This window comes from Trachemys scripta, chromosome 4, assembly GCF_013100865.1.
Source record: "Trachemys scripta elegans isolate TJP31775 chromosome 4, CAS_Tse_1.0, whole genome shotgun sequence".
NCBI classification, from domain to species: Eukaryota; Metazoa; Chordata; order Testudines; family Emydidae; genus Trachemys; species Trachemys scripta.
The window spans coordinates 120,297,602-120,321,202 of NC_048301.1; the positions used below are offsets into that span (position 1 = coordinate 120,297,602).

The 23,601-nt window shown below is 46.1% G+C and overlaps 1 protein-coding gene across 1 annotated transcript in view; it reads right to left on the minus strand.

Moving 5' to 3' along the window:
* Positions 1 to 14,739: 14,739 nt before the first annotated feature.
* TRIM33 (tripartite motif containing 33) overlaps positions 14,740 to 23,601 on the minus strand; it is a 74,557-nt gene continuing 65,695 nt past the window's right edge. Inside the window, exons 17-20 of the mRNA XM_034770638.1 lie at positions 23,305 to 23,379; positions 22,468 to 22,620; positions 19,954 to 20,004; positions 14,740 to 19,862 (exon numbers count right to left, since the gene is read on the minus strand). Of these exons, the coding sequence (XP_034626529.1) occupies positions 19,650 to 19,862; positions 19,954 to 20,004; positions 22,468 to 22,620; positions 23,305 to 23,379 (492 nt within the window). The 3' untranslated portion in view covers positions 14,740 to 19,649. The remainder of the gene's footprint in view (positions 19,863 to 19,953; positions 20,005 to 22,467; positions 22,621 to 23,304; positions 23,380 to 23,601) is intronic.

Consider the following 23,601-nt stretch of genomic DNA (forward strand, 5'->3'; position numbering starts at 1 on the left):
TGAGGCTTCTGTCCCCAGATCAGAGAGCAGCCACTGCCTGAGCACAGACACACAAGGGCCACCTCGGGGCACAGGAAACGGATGCTGTCCCAGATGCTAGCGAGCACCCTCCATTCTGCCCTGGCCCCCCTGCACTGTGTTAAGCTCCTGCAGCACTGGTTCCTCCCTTGGCCTGGGCACTGGCCCGCAGTCTGCTCTCTTTTCTGGAAACAGGGTTCCTCAGCAACCTGCCCTAGGCCTCTAGACCAGCACTGATCCCCGGAGATACCCTCCTCTCCCAGAACTTCACCCAAAGGAGCTAAGTTTACAGTTCCAGTTTAACACTAGCCGGGGCGCGCAGTCAGCACACGCTCAGACACTGTGCAGGGCCTACCACCTTTATGCTCTTTATACTAAATCATGTAAAGCACAGAGGAGTACAGATCCTATAAAACAATAACCCTACACACATGTCCGTGCCTCAGTTTCCTTACCACTCCAGGGCATTCCCTGCACTGTCCACATTCCTTGGGGCCATCTAGGCTGGGACCCTCTGCCCCAGGAGCATTCTGGGTTGCTTTTCCCACCTAGACTGGAGAGAAAGACCCCTGAGCAGCCTCTGCCCTTTTAAAACCTCCAGTCCCCTGTGGCAGGTGAAGGACCCCCAGCCAGCTTCCCCACATGAGCACCCACCGCTGTCATGTGACTTTGTTGCCCAGGGGCTAAACCAGTCTGCTGCTAAACCAGTTCCTCTGGGCAGGGACCAGTCTTTTGTCCAAAGTGAATAGTGTCCAACCATCAGGGGCGGCTCCAGGCACCAGCGCATCAAGCGCGTGCCTGGGGCGGCAAGCTGCGGGGGGCAGCCTGCCAGTCACTGTGAGGGCGGCATGCCTGCAGGAGGCTTTCGGCGGCATGCCTGCAGGAGGCCCTCCAGTCCCGCGGCTTCGGCGGCGGGGACGCCGATGGTGCGGCACTGGCGGACCTCCCGCAGGCATGCCGCTGAATCTGCATGACCAGCAGACTGTCCGCAGGCGTGCCGCCGAAAGCCACCTGCCTGCCGTGCTTGGGGCGGCAAAAAACACAGAGCCACCCCTGCCAACCATTGGGTACTTAGAGTCAAATACCGTCTCCTGACTTTGGAATTTTCAGCCCAATGGAGGCAAACATGCTGTGGATAAGGCAAAAGGCAATTCAAAATGGAGTTTGCAGCCTGATCCAGACACACAGGGTTCATAATCTCACACAGAATTCATCAACTGTACAGACATTTCCACTTCATCACAGATACCACACTAGGCCCTGTTGCCAGTAGAGCCCGAGGGCCAAAATTCAGGGTCGGAGCCGGATTCTGGGAGCCAAGCCCAGACAGTCCCAGGGGGACATTGAGACGCCTCCTTACGACAGCCACAGAACTTCCTGGTGCAGGGCTGCAGCACTCACTTACTGAGATAAGCCATTTCCATCCAGCACTGCCCTTGTTCCAGAGATGCACTGACTGACGTGTTGCCAGCTTCTAAATGAACAGTAACCACTCAGGAAAAGTCATGCACATTGCTGTGGACAGTTCAGAGACATCCCACCCTGCTAAGTGTGCAACAACTGCAGTCAGAAAAGTAAACAAAATGTGAGACTAAGTATGAAATGGGGAGGGGAAGGATCCTGAAAACCCTGCCGTGCCAATGTATAAATCAATAACTTCCCCCTCACCCAGGGCACCGCGTACAGCTCTGGTCACCCCGTCTCACACAGGCATGGAAAACATAGGGAATGATTTGGAGATGGGACAAAAATGAATATCCACCTGGAAAAAATTCTGCATGAGATGGGGATTCAAATGTTTTGAACTGTTTAGAGAGAAGAGAAAGGGGATCAGGACAGTGACGAGCAAGATGAGTGATAGAGAGAAGGTAAGTCAGGTGGCTCCTGTTCACCCTCTCTGCTAATACAGAGACAAGCTCAAAGGAATTTAATGACAGCTGATTTAAACCTGAGAAAAGGAGACACTTTACACATTTATACACTGTGAAATAATTATCCCTCCGAACTGATCAAAGCAAACAGCTTGTAAAATAAAAAAAACAAAAATATATTCACCGACGACATGGACAACAAAGGCTATTAAAATCCATCACACGCGACTTGCAAGTTTCTTCTGCTCAGATGAGCACTAAAATCCAAGAATCTTTACAAAGCATCATCTTCATTGACAACAGATCACAGACACTTCCTTAATGATGAAACAGCTCTGCATCTGGAAAGCTATTTCCTCAGGCTATTTCTAGCACTTCTTCTGTGCTTTGAGCAAATTTACTTTACAATTCAACATGTTCCTGGGAGTGAAAAGCACTTTCCACACACTGCAAGTTTTTATGAGTGGTTTGTGATGTACATCTCTCTCAGGAGCTATCAGTTCCCATTGTCATGAGACGCCAGCCTTTCTTTCCCTGTCTGACAGCAGCCCTAGCACATCAAACTAGAATTGCAAAAAGGAAGGTTTAAAGTCCCTTATTTAAAAAGTTAGATGTCTTTGCAGCTTTGGGGGAATGGAATAAATGGATCTGTTGTAACAATCCAATAACATGGCCTGATACCTTTTAAAATGGGCAATCCCAACATTCAGTTCCTTGTCAATAGCCACTGAGGCCTTCCAAATACTAACAAAACAGAACTGCTGCTGAATGTAACGGCACAGGTTACCAAAATAAGGCACTGTGCGCATCAGACCTTTGAGGAAACCTCTTATCACCTTTTGCTCCAGCTCTTCACAGTCAGTGGGTTTTATTGCTCTGATCTGAGTTCTAACAATTTTCTACATTTTTTTCATAGAGCCTTTAATCTCAACCTGTTTTACAGTCTTCTGGCCATATGTACAAGTGTCAACATACCCACTACTTAACTGCAGCCACCTCTGGGCTGAAATATGGCAGCTATTTAAGCAGCATATAGCCATAACACACACACACACACATTTAGGACAGGAAATGAAGAACCCCACATCTTAGTTATTGAGGCTTTGATTACCTATGTAGGTTGCTCCGTGGAGATATAGGATCTAAGTTCCTTCATTTCTGACAGCAAGTGCCGAGGAAAGATGCTCTGTGCTTTAGGACGGGCGCCAACCTTTAACTGAGGTGTGAGTTCGGGGGCAATACCCCTATGGCCAGGTTGTCCCATAATCCCCCCAGAGGGTTTCATGCACTTTTCTGGGATGCAGCCAAAGCTGGCCCATCCGAGATGGATACTGGTCTAGATGGACCCTGGGCTGATCAGCTTGACAATTCCTACATTCATGTGATGATGTGGAAGTCAAACAGTGCCATAAACCAGAACAGGAATCACGCTCTAGCCTTTTGGTTCAGCTCAGTTATAATCCTGACAGAAGATGTCTAGTGACAACAGCTACCAACAGTGGTTTGGCTTAATGTTTTCTCTGAGCTTGACCGATGCTTTTCTCCCCCTTGCCTGGCTTTAAGGAGTCAGTAATGTTAAAGTGCTTGTGGAGTGAGCTCCAATGAAAAGAGGAATCTCTGCCTTTGCTGTCATTTATTATTCACAGCTGTGAGAACTGGGTTGTTAATTGAGCAGAAGAGGGCCAATTATCCACTTTTCTCTTGCTTTTGTACCCTGGCTGACCTCCCTAGGAGAAACAGAGCGCAATGCAGACAGGTGTGAAGCTCAGGCACTCAGGGCCAGGGTCTGGAGCTAAGTTCCCTTGATCATTGAAAAACACAAAAGATGCTTCAGCATAGAACAGTGTGGTAGTGGTCTAGTAGAGCGCACTCCGGCCTGGGAGAGCTGAAGTCTCTTCTGCTTTGGGGCCAAAATAGGCAGCTCTCTTTCCCCTCCCAGCCATTGTCTGTCACATCTACAAAAAGAGGTAGATTAAGATTTATTGAGGCCCTGCTACAAAGAATATTTGCCCCCCCCCCCCCACCAGGGGTGCTGGGAGGGCCAGGGAGGCCATCCCTCCCCCACACACTTTTAAAAGTGTGAGGGCCATGCCCACCCACTTTTTAACATGAGTGTAGTAGCTTCGGGCAGATGCAGAGCGGCGGTGGGAGGGGCTGTGCTTCGTGATGGGGGTGATTAGCTCCATTGCCAGCCCATGAAGCGCAACCCCTGCCAGAGGCACCAGCCTCTTCCCAGTGAGGGGCCGAGGCGGGCCTTAGTCCCCTTCACCACAGGGGCCTGCCCCCTGCTCCTCCTCTGCCCCCCAAGCCCCCTCCCGGCCAGCCAGGCTGGAAGCCAGAGCCAGGCTGAGAGAGGAGCCTCCCGGGGAGCCCAAGACCCTCCACCTGCCCTGGGCCGTACTCCGGGGGGTGGGGGGCGACACAGGCTGGGGACTGCTGTTGGGCACCCCGCCCAATACCCAAAGCAGGTGGATGGTCCGGGGAGCAAGGTACAGCGGTCCACTCTCTGGGTGGCTCTTTCCACAGCCTGGCTTCCAGCTTGGCCAGGGGGTAGGATCTGGGGAGGAAGAAGAGGAGCAGGGGGGCAGGGTCATAGCTCTGGCACTGGTGGCACCCCCCTACTTCTTCCCAGGTTCCGGCGCTCTTGCAGTGGCCCCCAAATTGGCTGAGGCAGCGCTTTAACGTGGCATGTGTAATCACGGCACAGCGCTGGGAGAGAGCTCTAAAAAACCCACCTCCACACAGGGCGCGGCTCCCAGCACTGGTGCAGTCTACACTGGCCCTTCACAGTGCTGAAACTTGCAGCGCTCAGGGAGGTGTTTTTTCACACCCCTGAGCAAGAAAGTTGCAGCGCTGTAAAGTGCCAGTGTAGACGAGCCCTTACACTGAGCACTTTCACCAGATTCTCACCTGCAGTAGAAGTGATACCGAGGCCCTGAGACTTAGTCGCCCTGCCCAGCACAGTAATGCTCACAAGGCAGCATTGCTTCGCTTCGCAGCACATTACGATCAAAAAACTGCACTGAGAATTTTTCTGTCCCTGGAGGCTTGCATACAAATAACTACCACCAGCCTCAGGGCAAGGAACCAGAGCCACTTCTTAAAACAATCCTTAACCAGCCTGACCGTTGCTGCGGCACTCACAGTACACGGATCCCCAGGCGCAGCCTGCTGTAACAGGGAGCGTCTCCTCCAGGGTGGCTGCAGCTCTTCCTGGTGCCTCCCAATGTGCAATTATTTATTAGGTGTCTTACAACAGTGCCTGGGAGCCTAGGCCAAGTCCACACCCCTGATGCTAGGTGCTGTACAAACTGATCAAGAGGTGGGCCCTGTGCTCAGGGCCACAGGGCCTAGTGCCCCCACAGCAGCACATACAACGAAGTATTGCAGGTCACAGGGAGCTTCGTTTCTGCATCTTATAGTTTAATATGTGTTGGGAAGGGTTGGAACCTTTCCATTTCTTGCATCATCAGCTCAGGAATGAGATTTGGGCAGGGACAACAGCAGGTGTTAGACGCTTACTCTCTACTACAGCAGCTGCTTGGCCCGCTCTTTGCTCTTCCCTCACAGAGTTTCCAAACAAACGCTGGGCCTGCATCTCACTGAATAGGAGTCGTTCTTAGTTCCATGGGATACGGAGCTCGGCTCCCGGACGGTATTCTGGGTTTATTTCCTCATTAATCTCATCCCAGTCTCCCCCTATACATTGCAGTGGGCATTCCCTTCCCCAGTTGTTGGGGTGCACGACATGGCTGTGGTTTGCTAGAGGCTGGGGCAATGCGAAGCAAGGCAGTATGATCTCAAGATGGTGCCTCCCCCATTCTAGGGAAGGCAAGTGCTGCTGAGTGAGGGACAGGGCACACGTGTGAGCTGCTGGACTTTGAAGACATAGCGGTCTCAGCCCCTGCACTGGGAGACCCCTGAGACTGCCACAGCTTTAGAGGAAAACTTGCTGTGGCTACATATTTATTGCACCTGGAATAAACATCACTCTGCATATGACACATGTGCATCCCAACAGCGAGGCTGGCAGACCTGGGCACCGCTGGGGCACTCAGCCTTCACTCATAGGCTCAGCACCATGGGCATGTTCGAGGTTGGGGAAAGGAGCAGCTTTTGCAGAACATACGCGTAGGGGAGATCAGCACCCTGAGCAATGCGCTGGAGACCTGCAGGGGGTGTTACGAGAGCGTCTTACATGCCCAGCCCTGATGGTTGCCAGCCTGGCGTTTGCAGACCTGTGCTAGTTTCTTTGGGCCCTCAGTCAGAAAAGTTCTGGGCTGCATGCTGGGATTTGAATGCCAGGGGCTCCCTCTGTTGGTGCTAAATGGTAGCTGCTGTTCTCTTGTATTCTAATCCCCATACACAGAAGCTGTTGCCCGGTTATCGTCATTTGTGAGTTTGCCTTAAAAACACCCAAGGAGCAGTTCATTGTGTTTTTCAGAAGAGGAATGAGGGGTAGCTTTGCACGTGCTTTTCCCAGGAACTCAAGGGCTCCTGTGAAGGAGGGGGACCTAAATGGGAATCTGCTACCTCCTCTATCACCTGGGAGATAGGATTTCTCCATTCAAATCCCTTCTAAAGGGGCAGATGCATGATTCAAACCAGGAAATCCAAGGATTGCCCACTTCCTAAGCAAGCACCCAACCACTGGAATATAGAGTGATCAAGAGTTCTGGGCTGTCCCAATTCATACTTAGGTAAAGGGGAACAGCTCCAAAAGGCAAGCCTGAGGGACTCCCTGTTCAAATGAACCACTTTTGCCAGCAGAGCATGAACTTGAACTAAGTAAGCCAACTTCCCAGGCAAGTGCTGTAACCACTGCACTATAGCCAGGTTCCGGGGCTTAAGCCTTGCTTTGACCCAATTAATAGTTAATTAAAGTGGACCAGTGTCAACAGGAAAGTCAGGGCAACTCCCTGTTCAAATTCCCAGCTTACAGCCAGGGGAGCAAGTGAGCACTGTAACCACTGCACCCTAGAAGGCTTCCCACAATGGAATCTTGCTTTGGCCCAATTAATAGTTAATTAAACTGGAACAACTTCAACAGAAAGGCTGAGCTCCCTGTTCAAATCCTTTTACTCCAGCTGGCAGATAATGGAATTAAACTAGGGAACTTCACAGCCTAGCAGAGCATCCTCACCACGGCATCACAGAAGGGCTTTCCCTACTAGAAACGTCTTTTGGGCCAATTAATAGTTAATTAAAGTGGAACAGCTTCGAACAGAAAGCCACCATTGTTCAAATCCCTTTTTTTGAACTTTTGGAGCAAACGTTGATGCCAAGTGAGCTTGGGCACCAGCGGAGCAGGAGTTTGGCAGCACCTAACTCCCTGTGTGGATCTGACTTTGTGTGCCAATGGAGTGGCACAAGTGTGCCCATTCTTGGCTTCCCTGTAAGTCTGCGTGAGGGCCTGTGGCATGTACTGCGCACACACGGTCTCAGTTAGGGTGACCAGACAGCAAATGTGAAAAATCAGGACGGGGGTGGGGGGTAATAGAAGCCTATATAAGAAAAAGACCCAAAAATCGGGATTGTCCCTATAAAATCAGGACATCTGGTCACCCTAGTCTCAGTTCACTCCCCAGTTCAGCACTGGATGCCTGCTGCCTGTACCTCCACCTGCTCAGTACGAGTAACAAGATTTGAAGGTAGGTAAGTGCAGTCCAACCCAACTGCAGCTTTTTCAGAGTCAACAACCTGTGTCTCAATGGTATCTTTATTGTACAGCCACATCCAGCTGGGGTGGGGGTGTAAAGGACACGGGGTCACATGCCCCCCAAGATTTCTGCCAGTGTTTGCCAGCCCTGCTCAGTCACATGGTGTGGCTGGCCCCGCTCCCTGGGCGGCAGCTGCTGGAGCCAGAGCTGTGTGGGGAGAGACGGGAGCAACAGCTGGGAGCTGCAGGGAGAGGCCACTGCTTTCTAGGAGGGGAGCCTGAGGGCAAGGGGGTGGCAGCCAAACCTTTACATTGTGCCCCCCCTACTATTAGCAGGTGCAAGGCATCTCTGCTCAGGCTCCCCACCTGCACCCCAGCCCCAGATGTGAAAGCCAAGCAGGCCAAAGACTCAAGGTGTGAGGGAGCCCTGCAGTACACAGGCCAAGCATGGCCCGAGTAATGGGAGAGCTGGGGGGCAGGGTTACCGAATGCATGTGAGGGGTTAGGGAGCTGGCACAGGAGGCTACGTGCCCGAGCGGGCAGGCTCCTGGCAGAGAGGAAGCCAGCGCAGCCAGGGTATTGCTATGGTACCCTTTCCAGTGAGGGACCGGAGTGCGGTGGGGGCAGCAGAGCAATCTGCGCCTCTCCCCAGGCCAGGACGGGAGCAGGTGTTTAGTCCCAGGCTGCAGACAGAGCAGCCCAGCGTGGCAGCGCAGGGCCCTGCTTGTGTGCACTCCACATGGGGGCAGCCTGCGGACCCAGCTGGGCTCAGCCTGGCTCCAGTCACCGCCATGGGCCTGCTTGCTGTCAAAATCAACCCTGGGGAGAAAAGAATTGGTGCTTCGTGGTCCTGGGCTGCTAGCCACTGCCAAGCTGCTGCGGGAGCAGCAACCAGCCCCATGCAGCCTCTGCTCCTGGCCTGGCAGCTGGTGCCTCTCTGCAGGGTGTGGCTGGCAGGTGCATCCCTCTTTGGTAACAGTGATTCTAGCACTTACACAGGCCATGTGGCACTTGGGCCCCGCTGAGCCTGTCCCTGCGGGAAGCAATTACTGACGGGTCAGCGCCTGCAGACACTAGGGCACCAATGGATTTGCATGGCTGCATAATGTGTTGGGCTGCCAGGGCTGGCTCCATGGAAACTGCCCTGTGAGGAGGGGCCTCAATCAGGAAGGGCCGGGTCTCTGTCTCTGCCTGCTTCCCCCTGACCAGCCTTTGCCAGATTCCAGCCAAAAGCCTCTTGTGTTCCAGCCCGTGGCTGATTGCCCTTTGGACAGGCCTGTTCTGCGCCATGGGGGGCAGGTGTGATGGCTCCTCCCCTCGCCCTGGCAGGACAGCCGTCTGGAAGGGGACGGTTGGGCACAGGCAGCCGGTCAGCGCACAGATGGCCTTTTGGCAGCAAGCCACCCTGCTATCTGCGCTGGACTCTCCCCCTGGGCTGGGAAACGCTGTGCACAGGATGGCAGGTCTGCACGCGCACTGCATTGTGCTCACAAGACGCTGCTGGCAGTCACCATGGACCCCCAAGGTGGCCAATCAGGCTGCGCTGTGTGGGTCCTGCTCTGAGCTGCGGGGGCACCAGCCCCAGCTATTTCCTGGGCCTAAGCAGAGGCACTCGTGCAGCAGCACGCCGGTTCTGGGTGAGGAACGTTCCTGCATTCCTCTGCCTGCTGCAGGCTGACCTGTGTGCACAACGAAACAGCAACATGCCCTGAGCTGGAAACCAGTTCAGCTGAGGCCAAGCCCGACAAGGGTACGTCCCTGGCCAGGGAATGCCAGTGAGACAGGCACTAACGAGGAGCAAAATCACACTCCCTAGGCCTGGGCTTTGGAAATTGCCTGGCTCAGTGAAGGGGGCTGGGATGTCCTCATGGCAGGTCTACACTACACTAGCAGCCAGTTTGTGCTAGCCTCTGACCCCTTTCTACTAGCCAGGTGCTGCTGGTTTAAGGCTAGCACCTGTCACAAGGGGACTGCAAATTCTGCTGGAGAAATCCCCCCCGCCAGCAGCAAGTCCCCACCCAGGCAGGCAGCAGCCTCCCAGGCCTCTACCCAGCACTAGCTCCCACTGTGTTCACCTTGAGAGCTGCATCACAGGCTGCAGAGCTGCTGCGCCAACCCCTGCACCTGCCAGGCCCCAGCCTAGTGCTGCCACCCTCACCCTCCCTGCCCCAAATAAAATAGTGGACCCAAAATCATGGGTTTGGGGGTTTTTTTGATCGAGCTTGTGATTGTTGAAACCCTCCCCTGCCCTCAGCCCACTGCATGTGTTCGCACGTGTCTGGATGGCAGCAGCGTTACCAACCCTCGCACGTTAGGAGTGAAGCAGTTAGGGGCCCAGCAAAGGAGCTCGTGGTAGAGGCAGCCCTGAGATCAGCACAAGGAGATGGTGAGAGACAATCCTTTCCCCCACCCTTACAGTCTAGTGCCAATCCCGGGGGAACGGGTGGGAGTTCGGTAGGGCCAGCCTTAGGGAAAAGGCACCCTGGCCAAACTTGCATTTTGGTACCGCCCATGGGCTCCCCAGGCAGGGCTGGCTCCAGGCACCAGCCATCCAAGCATGTGCTTGGGGCGGCGCCTGGAGGGGGGCGGTGCTCACCTGGGGAGACGGGGGCGAGCTCGCCGCCCTCCTCCCAGCACTCCGGGCAGCCAGGGAGAGCAGGACTGCGGCCACGCTCCCCGCTGGGGGGCGGCAAAAAAGCCAGAGCCGGCCCTGTCCCCAGGCTCCCTTCCTGCCAACCCCTGCACTGTGCCCCCATTGTGCCTAATGCCTGCTCCCCCTCCTGTGCCCCAATTCCTACACCCCCTTCATTCCGAGCCTGTCCCCCCTGCGCCCTAACCCCTGCCACCTTCACCCCATCCCTGCACCTCCCTCCTGGCCCAATCCCTACACCTCCCTCCTGTGCCCCTAACCCCTGCACTGTCCCCTTTATCCCAACCACTGACCCTCCTATGTCCCCTTCACCCCAACACCTGCCCCCTCCTGGGCCCCTAACCCCTGCATCCCCCTCCTGCACCCACATGGGAAAACTGACCTAGATTCACAAAGCAGCTGGCACTGCTGCTCCTCCGCCCACGCGGCCCTAGGAGCTGTGAGGGGAGAGCAAGGAGCGATGTCAGGCTCCCTGCACCCAGGTCACTTTCCCTGCGGGCTGCGTAAGGGGAGGGTAGAAGAGCAGCAGCTCCTGATGCCTCAGCACAGCGCACGTAGGGAAAGTGACCTGGATGCAGGATCCCTGGTGTGTGCGTTGGGGGGACCATGTGAAGGAGTGTGTGTGTGTGTGTGTGTGTGGCCGAGTGTATGAGCGTGCTGTCTCTTTAAGAAAGCACTCAGGGTCAGGAGCCTGAAGGCATGTTCAGACACAAGCACCCAGCAGCTCTGGACCCAGAGAGGCAACAGCAGTAGGAGGTGGAACTGGGTCAGCTCAGGCCAACCACATGCCAACTAGATGAGGACCACTGTTAACCCCTGCTGAGCTAGGCAAGCCGGGTAGGGTCAGGCTCCTGATCTGCCTTCAGCCTGAAGCTTCAATCACATGCTGGTGCTGGAATTCCCAGATGTCAGTTGTTCTCTGCTCACAGGCACCATCTCCTGGTGCTTAGCCTCACGCATACTGACCCATAAGTGCCGTGCCCAGCTTCTGTTGACAAGTACACAAGAAAAATGCAACAGAAAAGAAATATTAGAAAATTACCAACTTCACTGTAAATACTATCACTCTAGTTCTGTCACTGAGGTCCCTCCTGTACTGCCTTGAACTCAGCCCCTTCAGCTGCACAACACAGACATCCTGTTGCACCATAGGCATGAGCAGGAGGAGGGGAGTTAGTCATGCTGTTCTCCCCTCTATGGACCAGGCCATGCAGCAAGACATTGCATAGCCAGCGAGTTACCCCCGTGTGTGAGATGACCATGGGCTGCTGGGCACTGGGATTCATGGGCTCTCTTTTTGGCACTGGGAACAGCTTGTGCTCTAGTGGTCAGACAGGGACAACTGTAACAGGGCCCATGTGGATCACCCGCAGGGACAAAGCCAGGATCAGCCTCTAGCCCTAGCAGAGTCAAACCTCTGTATATGGTCTGGACAGAGTGCGTCTGGTAGTACGGCTCACAGCAGCACTAATCTGGCACATCCCTTCTGAAAGGCTGCATGGTAAAGCAGAGAAGTAGCTTCAAGCAGAAGGGTTTATATCACTTTTTATTTTAATTCCCAACTCTAGGTGTTCTTTTGATTCATGTAATTGTCCAGTTATTTTTGAAGCCTGCTAAGGAATGAGCCTGTGTAACACCACCACAGTGTACTTGGACAGCGTACTTCCTTCTATCAGGAGGAGTTTTGTTTAATATGCTTTATTCCTGTATTATGGGAGAGTGTGACCAGAAGCATGGCGGCACACAACCCAACCTTGAATACAGGCCTTCAAGCACTGGCATACTCAACCGTCACAACTGCCAACAACACACTGATCTCTGAACTTGTGGCCTGCAGTAAGGAGGGGAATGAGAAAGGTGGCACTTTGCAGACACCAGCTCATCTTCACCTGGGGATAAGAGCATTCTGAAATCGCATGTTCTCTCCGTGGAAACAGTTCTTGCTAATGTTGGAGCGTCTCAGCCAGCAGCAGTAACTGTGCCATGGTTCCAAACTCAGCCACTTAGCCCTGTGATGAGGAAAACTGTCTTCAACGGCTGGTGTTTGGGAGGTATAGGGTTAAAACCCTAAACCTTGACAACTGGAAATCAAACTCTCCTTTCTGATGTAGGGAAGATTCTGAATCTCACTGAAGCAAGCCAGGACAAAGGTCACCTAAGAGAAACAAGCTAGAATGAAAGAGGAAGTCTGTTCCTAGGGGATTGAATGGAGACAGGCATGGTGGTGCTGAAATTGACAGATGAGAGTCTAGCCACAGGGGCAGGCCAAATGAACAGCACAGTAGGAGATGGAGCAGATGGTCTGGCAGAAGTTGCAGCAGAAGCACTGACAAGGCTGAGACTGTGTTCAATATGCAGCGGGGAGAATACAGTCAACTTTATAGACTAGTTGAAAGATGTGCACAATAAAACCTCCACCCCCAAAGCTCCCATGGGCCTGTTACCCCTGGGACCTCCAAGTCCCAAGACTTGGGGAGGTGCCTCTTTAAGGCAGGACATTTTAGCATATTTAGATTAAATCTCATGAAAAACTCCCTAACTGTAAGAACAGTGGGACAATGGAACTGATGCCTGGGATAGTCATTGAAGTGCCTTTCCTGGAGGTTTTCAAAAGGAGGCTGGGTAGCCATCTACCTTGGATGGTTTAGACCAGAGGCTCTCAACCTTTCCAGACTACTGCACCCCTTTCAGGAGTCTGATTTGTGTACCCCCCCCCCCGTTTCACCTCACTTAAAAACTACTTGTTTAGTACAATACTCAGACAAAAATACAGACGTGTCACAGCACACTGTTACAGAAAAATTGCTGATTTTCTCATTTTTACCACAGAGCTATAAAATAAGTCAATTGGAATATAAATATTGTACTTAGATTTAAGTGTATAGTATAGAAAGCAGTATAAACAAGTCGTATGAAATTTTAGTTTGTACTGACTTCGCTAGTGCTTGTTATGTAGCCTGTTGTAAAACTAGGCAAATATCTAGATGAATAGTCTTCCAGGGGGTACAACATGTGTACTCCAGGGGTATGTGTACCCCTCGCTGAGAACCACTGGTGTAGACCCAACAAATCCTGCATCTTGATAGGGGGCTAGGCTAAATGACCTTTGTGGTCCCTTCCAACCCCACAGTTCTATGACTAGTGGCAGATTACAGAGCCAGCATCTCAAAATGTGCAGCATTGGAAACCTTTCTAGATGCATTTGTGGGAATGGGGAATCACAGTGGACACAAACGTCATCTCTATAAAGACAAATGCTAGGGCTGGCAGCAAAATACTCTCACCCAAAAGAGCAGTTTGCTTTCAGATCCACCCATCTTTCTACGACAGCCCACAACAGTTAGATGTGTCTGTGGACAGTGCTCAGCTGAGAGCACAGATTTTTCAGTGGATGTGTTTGCAAGAAGGAACCCCTCATATTTCAGCAAAATCTTAAGTTAACACTGTTTAGTGCTAGAGATGGAGCACCTATCTAGGTGCTTGCATGGTACCTGGTCACCACCCAAGCACTTGAAGAAATGAATCTCTTTCCATCCCGCCCACCCATAGGAGACTTAGTCAGTGGGGCTTTGGTGTGTGTGTCCATGCGCAGGAGCAATGGTGTTACACGTGTGGAGAACTTGGCTTTCCCAAGTGTTTTCCCATCCTAGATTTTAAGGCCAAAAGGGACCATTGTGATCGTCTGACCTCCTGCAGAACCCACAACCACAGGACTAACCAGAATTAATTCTTGCTTAAAACTAACAGCTGTGGTTGAATAGGGCATACATGAGTAGGAGTGGTTTTGCATTTAGTTCTGCATGTGACAAGGCCTGTAGTCATACCTGGGACGACAACAATTCTCCTCTTTCCAAGACCTTTTTCTTCTGCAAATAGGATGGAGCTGATTGCAAGGTATAACAGCCAAACTATCTGGCTCAACCACCGTCATGAGCAGGCAGCTATTACCCATGCTGTACTGTTCCTGGTGTTGTATGTGCACACACGTAAGACTTTTCTACAAGCGCTCATGCAGATAGCACTCAAACATGAGAGCCTTTTCAGTCCAAGAGGAAGAACTTTCAAAGCCATGCAACCTCCTTCCTTCACACTCGCCAGAACTAAGTTCTAGATAACTTTTCCTACTATTTAGCTCCATTTGGAGACTTCCCTCTCCAAAACAAGCATTGGGCAAGCCAAGAATGCACCTTCTGGGACTATCCAGTCTAGTCCCATTTTAAAATGGAGTAAATACACAAACCATGATGGAGAGAGGTGTGGCAACAGCAAAGCCAAAGGAGCGAGAGAAACAGGGACCATTAGACAAAGAAATCATGCTAGGAATGCTCTTTACACCTCGTCCCGTTCTAGCTCATGCTCCAGACGCTGTTCTCGTCTTTATCTGATAGTCTTGCCCAACAATGGAATTTACTTTTATTTGTACAAATTTCTGTTCTAAGTATTTACTGTTTCCCACTATCGTGAAAATGACTCATCAAAATACATTTGTGCCCTCTAAAGGTCTAGTTCAGATGTGCAAAAAAGAAACTCAAATTGAAAAATTCTGCATTTTTCTAATTTAATAGAAATAACCAAAACAAAGTGGTTTTCAAACAATGCTTTAAACTGATCTAGTACAACTTCTACACCACATTCCAGAGCATTTAACAAGAAATATTTACAGGCAGCTAGTGTATTAAATAACCATGAAAGAAAAAAGTTGCCTTTATTACACACCAGCAAAAAACACAGGAACAGAACAATTAGAAACTGTAACTGTTAAAGTTAAATATGATTATTCAGATAATACAATACCACAGAAACAGCACTTTTTGAAGAATCATACTGAAGGATGAGCAAAGTTACCTATGTGCAAAAAGAATACCAGTTTAATTGCCGGAAACAAGAAATTATTGAGATTGCTGTGAATTTAACCCTTCCATGAGTATGCTTACATATAAAATTAAAACAGGCTTGCAACTGCACAGATCTTTATAGGCTATATACATGTTTCAGGATGTTTTGAACTTAAGAAATGCTCACATTTGCAGACCATTACCAGACATGCATTTTATTTTTGTATTCCTTTAAATTTAGATCACACTAGAGTGAATGCTATAATAAGCAGACTTATAAAATTCTTTTAGTACCTTTCCTTGTATAAATTCAGTTAATTTTAAAGAAGGCAGCCTTCAGTTGTAAAGATCATTCAATAGAAAAGGGCAAAACTGTATTTCATACATTTAATAGTTCAGTTACAATAAAGATATCCAAATTAACTGCAATTTTTGAAAACTATTTTGATTCAGATACATTAAAAAGCATATAAAGGAGGATCCGAGTAGGCAAACACAAGGAATTAAGATGGAAGTGTTACTGTACATGCATTTTGACAAAGTAAAAGAAATATCCATATCTGAAGTTACAATGTATATGTTTAGTCTGAAATATGTCTATGTAAACTGTGGCATATACATTTTTTAAAAAAGTACCTCCATTATTTACTCAAACACCTACTTTTTAAAAAAATATGTAACTTTCCCCAATTTTTAAAATAAAATGCCACACTATATTGTCAATAACTCCTGCACACTCTGTTTTAAAAGCTAGACTTGGTGATATGCATACAAACTTTCCTATAAAACCACTATCCAAAGGAAAGGATTCCTGTCATGCTAATAGGCAACAGACAAAGCAGTTTTATTGCTTTTTCCAAGGAAGAGAAGAAGAAAACAAGAAAAATAGCCTACACATCCAGTACATCATACACGCAACTTTAAAACACTGTTGCCATTACCTAAGCTTAAATAGGATCAGCTAATAAACTAGGTTATACAACAGAATGGTAAGTTTGGGTTAATTATAAAGATCGCAGTTCTGGTAGCTTGCAGAAATGTTTATAAAACATTTCACTGATCCAGTGTTGAGTATGTTGACATACCATCAGTGCCATACCACATAATATTAATGGTGACATTTCACAAGAAACAAGCTATCTACACTTAACAGAGCATTTCTACTTTTAAAAGTTAGAGGAACACCCTTTTTGGATAGTAACTCAGCCTTAACATTACATGGTAGGCGATTTAATTCCAGGGCACAGTTAAGTAAGAGAACTGAACCTATGTAGCTGGTTAAATTAACACTAATCACTAGTAATTACATGGCAGGATACCTGCTGAGGTAATTGAGAAGTCCACAATTAGCACACTGTACACACTTTTCACTCCTGTTTCAAAGCAAGTTATCTTTTACTTCTTTGGATTAATTTAAACCTCAGAACCATTTACAACAAAAAGTGAGATGCAAATGATCTTTTTACAGGAGCATTTAAAAATCAGAGCATATAGTTACATCACATGCCAAAATATCTTCTTGCTATCACATTAGAACATTGCAACTGTGCAGATAAACTATGATGCATGCACAGTGCACCCCAATATCTGCTACAAGGCTTATCCTTAATGTAAGGCATGTTCTAAATTCCAATGTAGCTCACAACTTATTTGCATCTATTGCACACACATCCTTCAGTACCCATCAACTGCCAAACAGGCTACTCCGAACGTTCCAGATGTTAATACAAAATTAATAGATTTGCTATTAAGTAAAATATGCAACCCGGCACAAATACGTTTTGGCTGAGTGAACTCTGAACAGTTGTAGGATAAATTTATTATCACAGTCTAAGGGAGTAAGAAGCAGGTTAATGTAGCTTATATATCCGTCAGCATCCTTTATGAATGGAACCTAGCTAATTCCAAAAAGTTACTGACTTAGTATATTCGGCGTACCAAAAGGGAAAGAAAAAATGAAAAATATTTACTTGATTGAATTGTTCTTCGTTCTCATTTACTTGATTGGACTGTTCTCATTAATTTGTTGTACACAAATTAAGAAAATTTAAGATTTCTTGCCAACAGTTCAAAATTTCATATAATCAAAAGCAATCTTTATGGTCATCTAGAGATGAAAGGAAAAACAACTTTTTAAAGTTTACTGGATAACGTGCAAGAATAAAACTTGAAACTGTGACCAGGATCAAAGCTCAACGTCACTAACTGTGGTTTGTAGCTGGAACTAATGGAATACAGGCTACTTTAAAGTTTAACAAAATTCCTTATAGTGAGTCTACCTGTTTATATAGAGAACAAATCTAAAGTGTCTGAGAGGTTATTTCAAAACGTTAAGACATCTGCAGAATGTAGAGTTTAAATGCCATAAAAAACTAGCAACACAAACTGAAGACAATTCACAAAATCTCATTTTCCACTGTTAATTTAATAGCAAATATTCCTTTTCAAATTGACAAGTTTTTCTGAGATAAACTAGAAACTGCACAACGAATAGGTGATGAGTGTAGTCATTAAGTGATCTAATCTTACCAACAGGTTAGAATTTCCTACGCACACTTCCCATCCTTCTCTTCTGACACTCAAAGATTTAACAAAATGTCACTACATGAACGTACATATGTACATTATTAAAGAAGTTGGGAAACTACTTTTTGTATTCAAATAGAAATGGTTTATAATGACTACATTTAATGGGGCAAAATCCTTTGAGAAAACGTTACCATTTGAACAAAATAAAACAAAAGGATCCAACAATTTTGTTCAAGTGTAATGTTTAAGGTAACCTAAGGAAGTAAGACAAAGCTGTAAATGCCTTCAAATCCCTTCCAATATTTTAGAAGGGATTTAGTCACATGTGAATTTATGTTTCTCTATGTAAATAGAAAATTAATCTTAAGTGTTTTGCATAAAGAAATTTTTAGAGCATCATTTATGTTGATTCAATACATTTTTTGCTAAAAATATTTAGCTCTACTTTATGGTTAAGTTAAATCTTTCTTTACATGCAACGTTTGTCATATGAATCGCTCATGCTGAAAATAATTCATTTGCCACAGATCTGCTGTATTTAAGCAAAATTTCATGGCAAATTTACATTCTGGTCACCCTGATCTGGTCTGCGTTCACACACAGGACTGTTTCATCTTATTCTAACAAAAGATTCCTCTCTACATAGGCTAAAAATTACATTTCTTAGTGCCAATCCTTGCAGATCAGGCCAGTAGAGGAAGTTTAACCAGTTCATTGTGCTGGTATGTCTACCCACAAATGCTGCAATCAAGGCAGTTTTAAATTGGAAGGTATAAGTAGAGGTGCCTACTTTATACAGAGTTTGGATAGGCACTGATCTATTTTCAGAATTCAACCAGAAATCACTCAAAATTTCAAACCCTGGTCCGTGCATGTGCTCCATTTTGTGGCTGGATAAGTAACCCAATTTCAACAGGTTTATTCTAATCTTTCTAGGTATTTCACTCATAAGCTGCTTCTGAAGAAAGTTCTGAGTGGTTCTCTAATAAAATTAGATAGAACCTCAATATGAATGCAATGTTAGAAATAGACAGCATATATTACAAATCTGTTCTTGATAGGAACATTTGTAAGAATACATATAAGCTTAAAAACAGCTCAGCAAATGTTGCTGAGCTGTAAAAAATTTCAGTCCACTATTTACAAATAAGACAAAGTGAATACAGAAAATTTTACACATTTGGTAGTCAGGTTATTGTTTGCCAATAGTGGTCTATCGGAAACTGATATTAAGGAAGACTGGAAAATCAGCAGTTATCTTCTCAGTCTAAATGTATAAGTATAGAAAATTACATAACTAATATTGGCGGTATCTGCCTCTGCAGGGGGATTTGGAAGAGAGAATAAAATCCTAAGAATTCCAACAAGAAATGCATTTAAGTGTTCTGTGTATAGGACTCCATTAATAAATATACATGAACCCTACTGAAAAGCATTCATTGCAACCAGGCCTAGTCCTGCATGTATTAAGAACGCACACTCCTGCACTTGCCAATTTAGAACAGTTTAATGATCATTTGTAATGTTTCTATACATAAAACGTTGTAAAGAAAGTGGAAGCTAGATATCTGAATTAACACAGAAGATCAGTTACTCACAACATCACTTAAATGAGAAGGTGATAAAAGCAATGATGCAATTCACACTTAAATTCACACAAAAGGGGATGTTTTAGCAAAGTTTCTTACAGTTTAGACGGCAGTCCATCGTGAAAGTGATATACAGTTGCTGTATTGGTCCAGTCTTGCAGAAAAGTTCACTAAGCAGTATGGCAGTCCACTTATCTGTACAAGGAGCATCCTATATCACCTCTGCATCTTTATCAACATTCACCCACCTCTAACTGTGAGAACATGCCGAGAGTGTCCTCGGGAAAAGAAAAGGGAATTCCAAATAATCCAACCCCACAAAAAATTACAACCAAACTTTTCCCCCTTTGACAAGAATGTTTCTGTACACATATTTTTTGTAATCTAATACTGTCTAAAAGCTATCAGCTTCTTCAAAATGACCACTGAAGGCATGATGATATTCCAGGAACACTTAAATAACAGTTTTTACAATAGGTTTAGGTCCATATTATCAGATTACTTTATATGCACTGGTCTTTCATCTGATTTTAGACGTTTTCTACGTGGCTGTATAAAATCTTCATCGGAGTCCTCAGTTATTTCACCATCATCCTCTTCCTGCTCAAATTCAGGCAAAGGCTGGAAGGTCCTGTCTGGGTAGATCTCTGTAAGTTTATCTTCAAAGTACAATGCAACTGCCTTCCCTGCCTGTGCTACTTCTGAATCAGCCTGCAAATAAAAAAAAAAAAAAAAAAAAGGAATATTCACCTGTTGGTAATGCACATCCCTTCACCAAGTGTGCGTGGTCTGAAACGCTTACCTTCAAATTAATCTCTTGTGTTTCTGCATAAACTTGAACAACTTTCATCATCTAAAAAGGATACCAGAGTCAAAAAAAATGAAATTATAATCCTTTCTAAAGTTATGAGATTGCACAGGGTTGGATGACTAAAGTTAGCCATAACAGGAAAAACAGATTGTTATGACCAGATAAGTATAGTTCTAAAATTCAATGTCGTATAGGTCACCCTCTTTATAAGGCTGGTTCAAAATCTATGGTTCGTGAACCTTTGGCAAGATATGAAACTATCGTATAATAAGCTGCTCCCGGTCATGTTAAAACACATTATACTAAACGCTCATGACAACATTCCTTTATGATAAAACTCAGTTGCCCAGGATGTCATCATGGAAAGCAAGTGGTCTATGTTTCAATCATAACAGAAGAGCTCCTGTATAAATCTTGTCTATAAAAGAAATGAGAATGCGTTCTTGCAGGATCCATTTCCACTTTGATTACCTTCATGTGTCAAGCTATAAAAATGCAGGAACTGTATCTGAACCCGTGTCATGAGTAAGGATCTGATTTATGTCATGGTGGCCACCACTGTCATGGAACTGTACATTTTGCCATTTATATAGACCCTGCTGCCACACATTAACAGTTCATTAGTTCACTGTGCTCTAGTCCTCTTTGAAAGGGAATTCCAAATAATCTAACCCCACAAAATATTACAACCAAACTTTTCCCCCCTTTGACAAGAATGTTTCTGTACACATTTTTTGTAGACTAGAGACTTAGATTAAAGCCAATTAATGAACTTTTCATGTGGACCCTGTTGCCCTGCATTAAAAGTTGATTAGTTTGCTTTGATCTAGTTCTGTTTCAAAGAGGACTAGATCAGTGTGAACTAATAAACTGTTAATGCACGGGAGGAGGGTCCACAAGGTGGCCACGATAATAGCATGAAATTCTCTCTCTTTTTTTTTTTTAAACTGTGACCGTTCTGTGAATTATGCATAATTTTACTGTGACAAAATTGTATCCATAGTCATGAGTGGTCGGACCACCTCAGCTTCCAGAATAAGAGTCAGCACTTGAGACTCCAAACAGCTAAGTCTGAAGAGTCCTTTTAAAGAACCACTGTTCCCTGGAGCCTCCTGCTACTCTTGCCATAGTTACACTATACTTCCTAAGAGCAGCAGAAGTGGTTTCCTCCAGAGCGGAGGCTTCATTCACTCCCTAGATCAAACAGCTTTGAGAGATGCACTTTTTTCATATTCCCCATTAACCTCCACCTGACAGAGGGTTATAAAGAGGTCATGTCCCATGTCCTTGTGCCTAAGTCTATTGTGCAAATGTGCCTCATTCTAAAACTTGTTTTTAATGGTTATTTTCACTATTCCAGTATTTTACGTGAGGCTCAGTCAGTTTTAAACATAGGTTTGTTTCCTCCAAAGGGCCTCTCTCTGTGCAGAGGACAGAAATGCTATTTAAACATCAGAAAACTGAAGTTACACACTGAGAACTATCAAGGTCATTTCACCATCACTAGGGCCCATGCAAGACAATTCCCTACAGTACATTCTGCAGGCCTTCATGTGATCTTGCTTTAAGTGTCCCAGAGATGGTCATTCCCCCCCCACTTCTCTCCAGGACTGTTCCATATTCCAGGGGCTCAGCATCAAGGACGTTTCTGTGACATTCAGATTAAGTTTTCCTTTTGTTTGTTCCACTTTATTACTGCTATACTCTACACCACCTTAAGTGGTACCTCCCCACTAGGGATCACACTCTTCAGCTCTTCATGTGAGCGAGTTCTTCAGTAACTGGTGAGCAAATGTCCCACAGCTGCTGGCGCATCTATCCACATTCCCCAGAAAAGTTTTACATCCCTGTGTGGGCTACCAATTTAACATCTGCTTCTGTGCCAGACTAGACACCTATGAGCCAGAAGAAGAGAGAACTGCCAGATCTTTTGGGGACTAATAGAAAGCCTTTTGGGGCTCTGCTTACAGTTATGAAAGCCTGACTCTGGGAGCTCAGGAAGAGACAACCAGTAGTTCTCTCTAGATACACTTTTTTCCTTACCAGGACAAGTTTATGGCATAATATTGATAAGCAATAATAGTATATTCCATTTTGACATAATTTGGAATATTTTGGGGGACTACCCAATTTATGCCACGCCACAGTTCTCAGCAACGGCCACAATCCAGTCAACATGTGCCAGCCAGAAGGCCTTAGCAAATAACTGCTCCCACACATCATGAATTTAATCCATAAGTACAGCTATTGCAGAGTTCACAACTTCCCACAAACACATGTAAAAGTTTTCCTTCAGTGCACTTTATCGCCCCTTCTAACTAAAACCAAAGGCAAGATCTGTCATTAATTGGTTTGTATTTACTTATAAAGGGCCCGAGACTGCATCTGCTCCAGACATGGAACTCCCACAGACTGCAAAAGTTGGAGTTCTGAGTGAGGCAGCTGTGGAATCAGGCCTAAATAAATCTCAATCCAAAAAATTTTACAGTTTGGAAGTTAACATACTTCATTAAACCTTTCACAGTTCTTGAAGATCAGCCGGACATCTGCCACAAAATCGTCAGGAGTTTGGTAGTGCTGGGAATGTTTCTTTTGCAGCTTCTTTTTTACTGTAGATAAATCCATTGGTTTCTTTATAATTTTATAGTAGTTTGGTATCTGTGAAGAAAGCGTACATCTAATCACAAACCACCAAAAAAAGACTGATATGCAATTTTTATACTTCACAAAAGGAGCAGAATTAAATCTACTTATCAGAGTATCAAAAACGTGCACACAAGGGATCAGAAGCAACTACCTCAGTTTATGGGGGAGGAAAGAGGGCAATGAGAGGTTTTATTAACACAACATATTTTGTTATATTTTAGTGCTGATTATTAGTATTTGGGAAAGAAACCTGTGTATAAAGATTATATTAGACCATCACTGTCTTTTCTAGAATAATTAAAATCACTTGTTTTACATCTCAAAATACAAGACTGTCAAGCAGATCAGATTTTTGGTTGAATTCAAACGGCTGACAGTTTCTTTTAAAACCTCTTGCTAAGCATAAATGGTAAAAATATATTTTATAAGATATCCCTAGTCCTCTCCAGTCCATTCAGTTATTGCTACTGGAAAGGATTTTTTTTTTTTAAGTAAGAGGTTTAATGGTTCAGAAGTACCATACTAGGTAAGACCAGTGAAATTTTCAGACTGGTTTTATTCCAGAAGGGTCTCAATGACAAATATGGCAAGAACAAGCAACTCATTCCAAAAAACAAAACTTGTCACAATGGTGGCCTTTTGGTGACATTGACGACATTTTATTTTTTCCATAGTTTCATGCAGCAGGACACTCACCGAGGCTGGGACTGGCTCTTGGAATTCAATGCTGAGCTCATGGCAATAGAGGTAAAGCAGGAGACGTTCACATTTCTTGCAAAGGAACAAAAAACTTCAAGTGAATATCCCTTTTTAATCCTCAGTCTAAAAGCTGGTACTTAACTAATGTAATTAGGTTCAGATTATATAGTCTGACTAGTAGAAAATGAAGTCCTTCAAGCCTAGAAGCCTCTTCATTCATTGTAAGAGTGTAAAAGATAAACATTTATAGAGTGCATATTGTTGGAGAAGGAAAGAGTGCCTTTACTTTGGCTG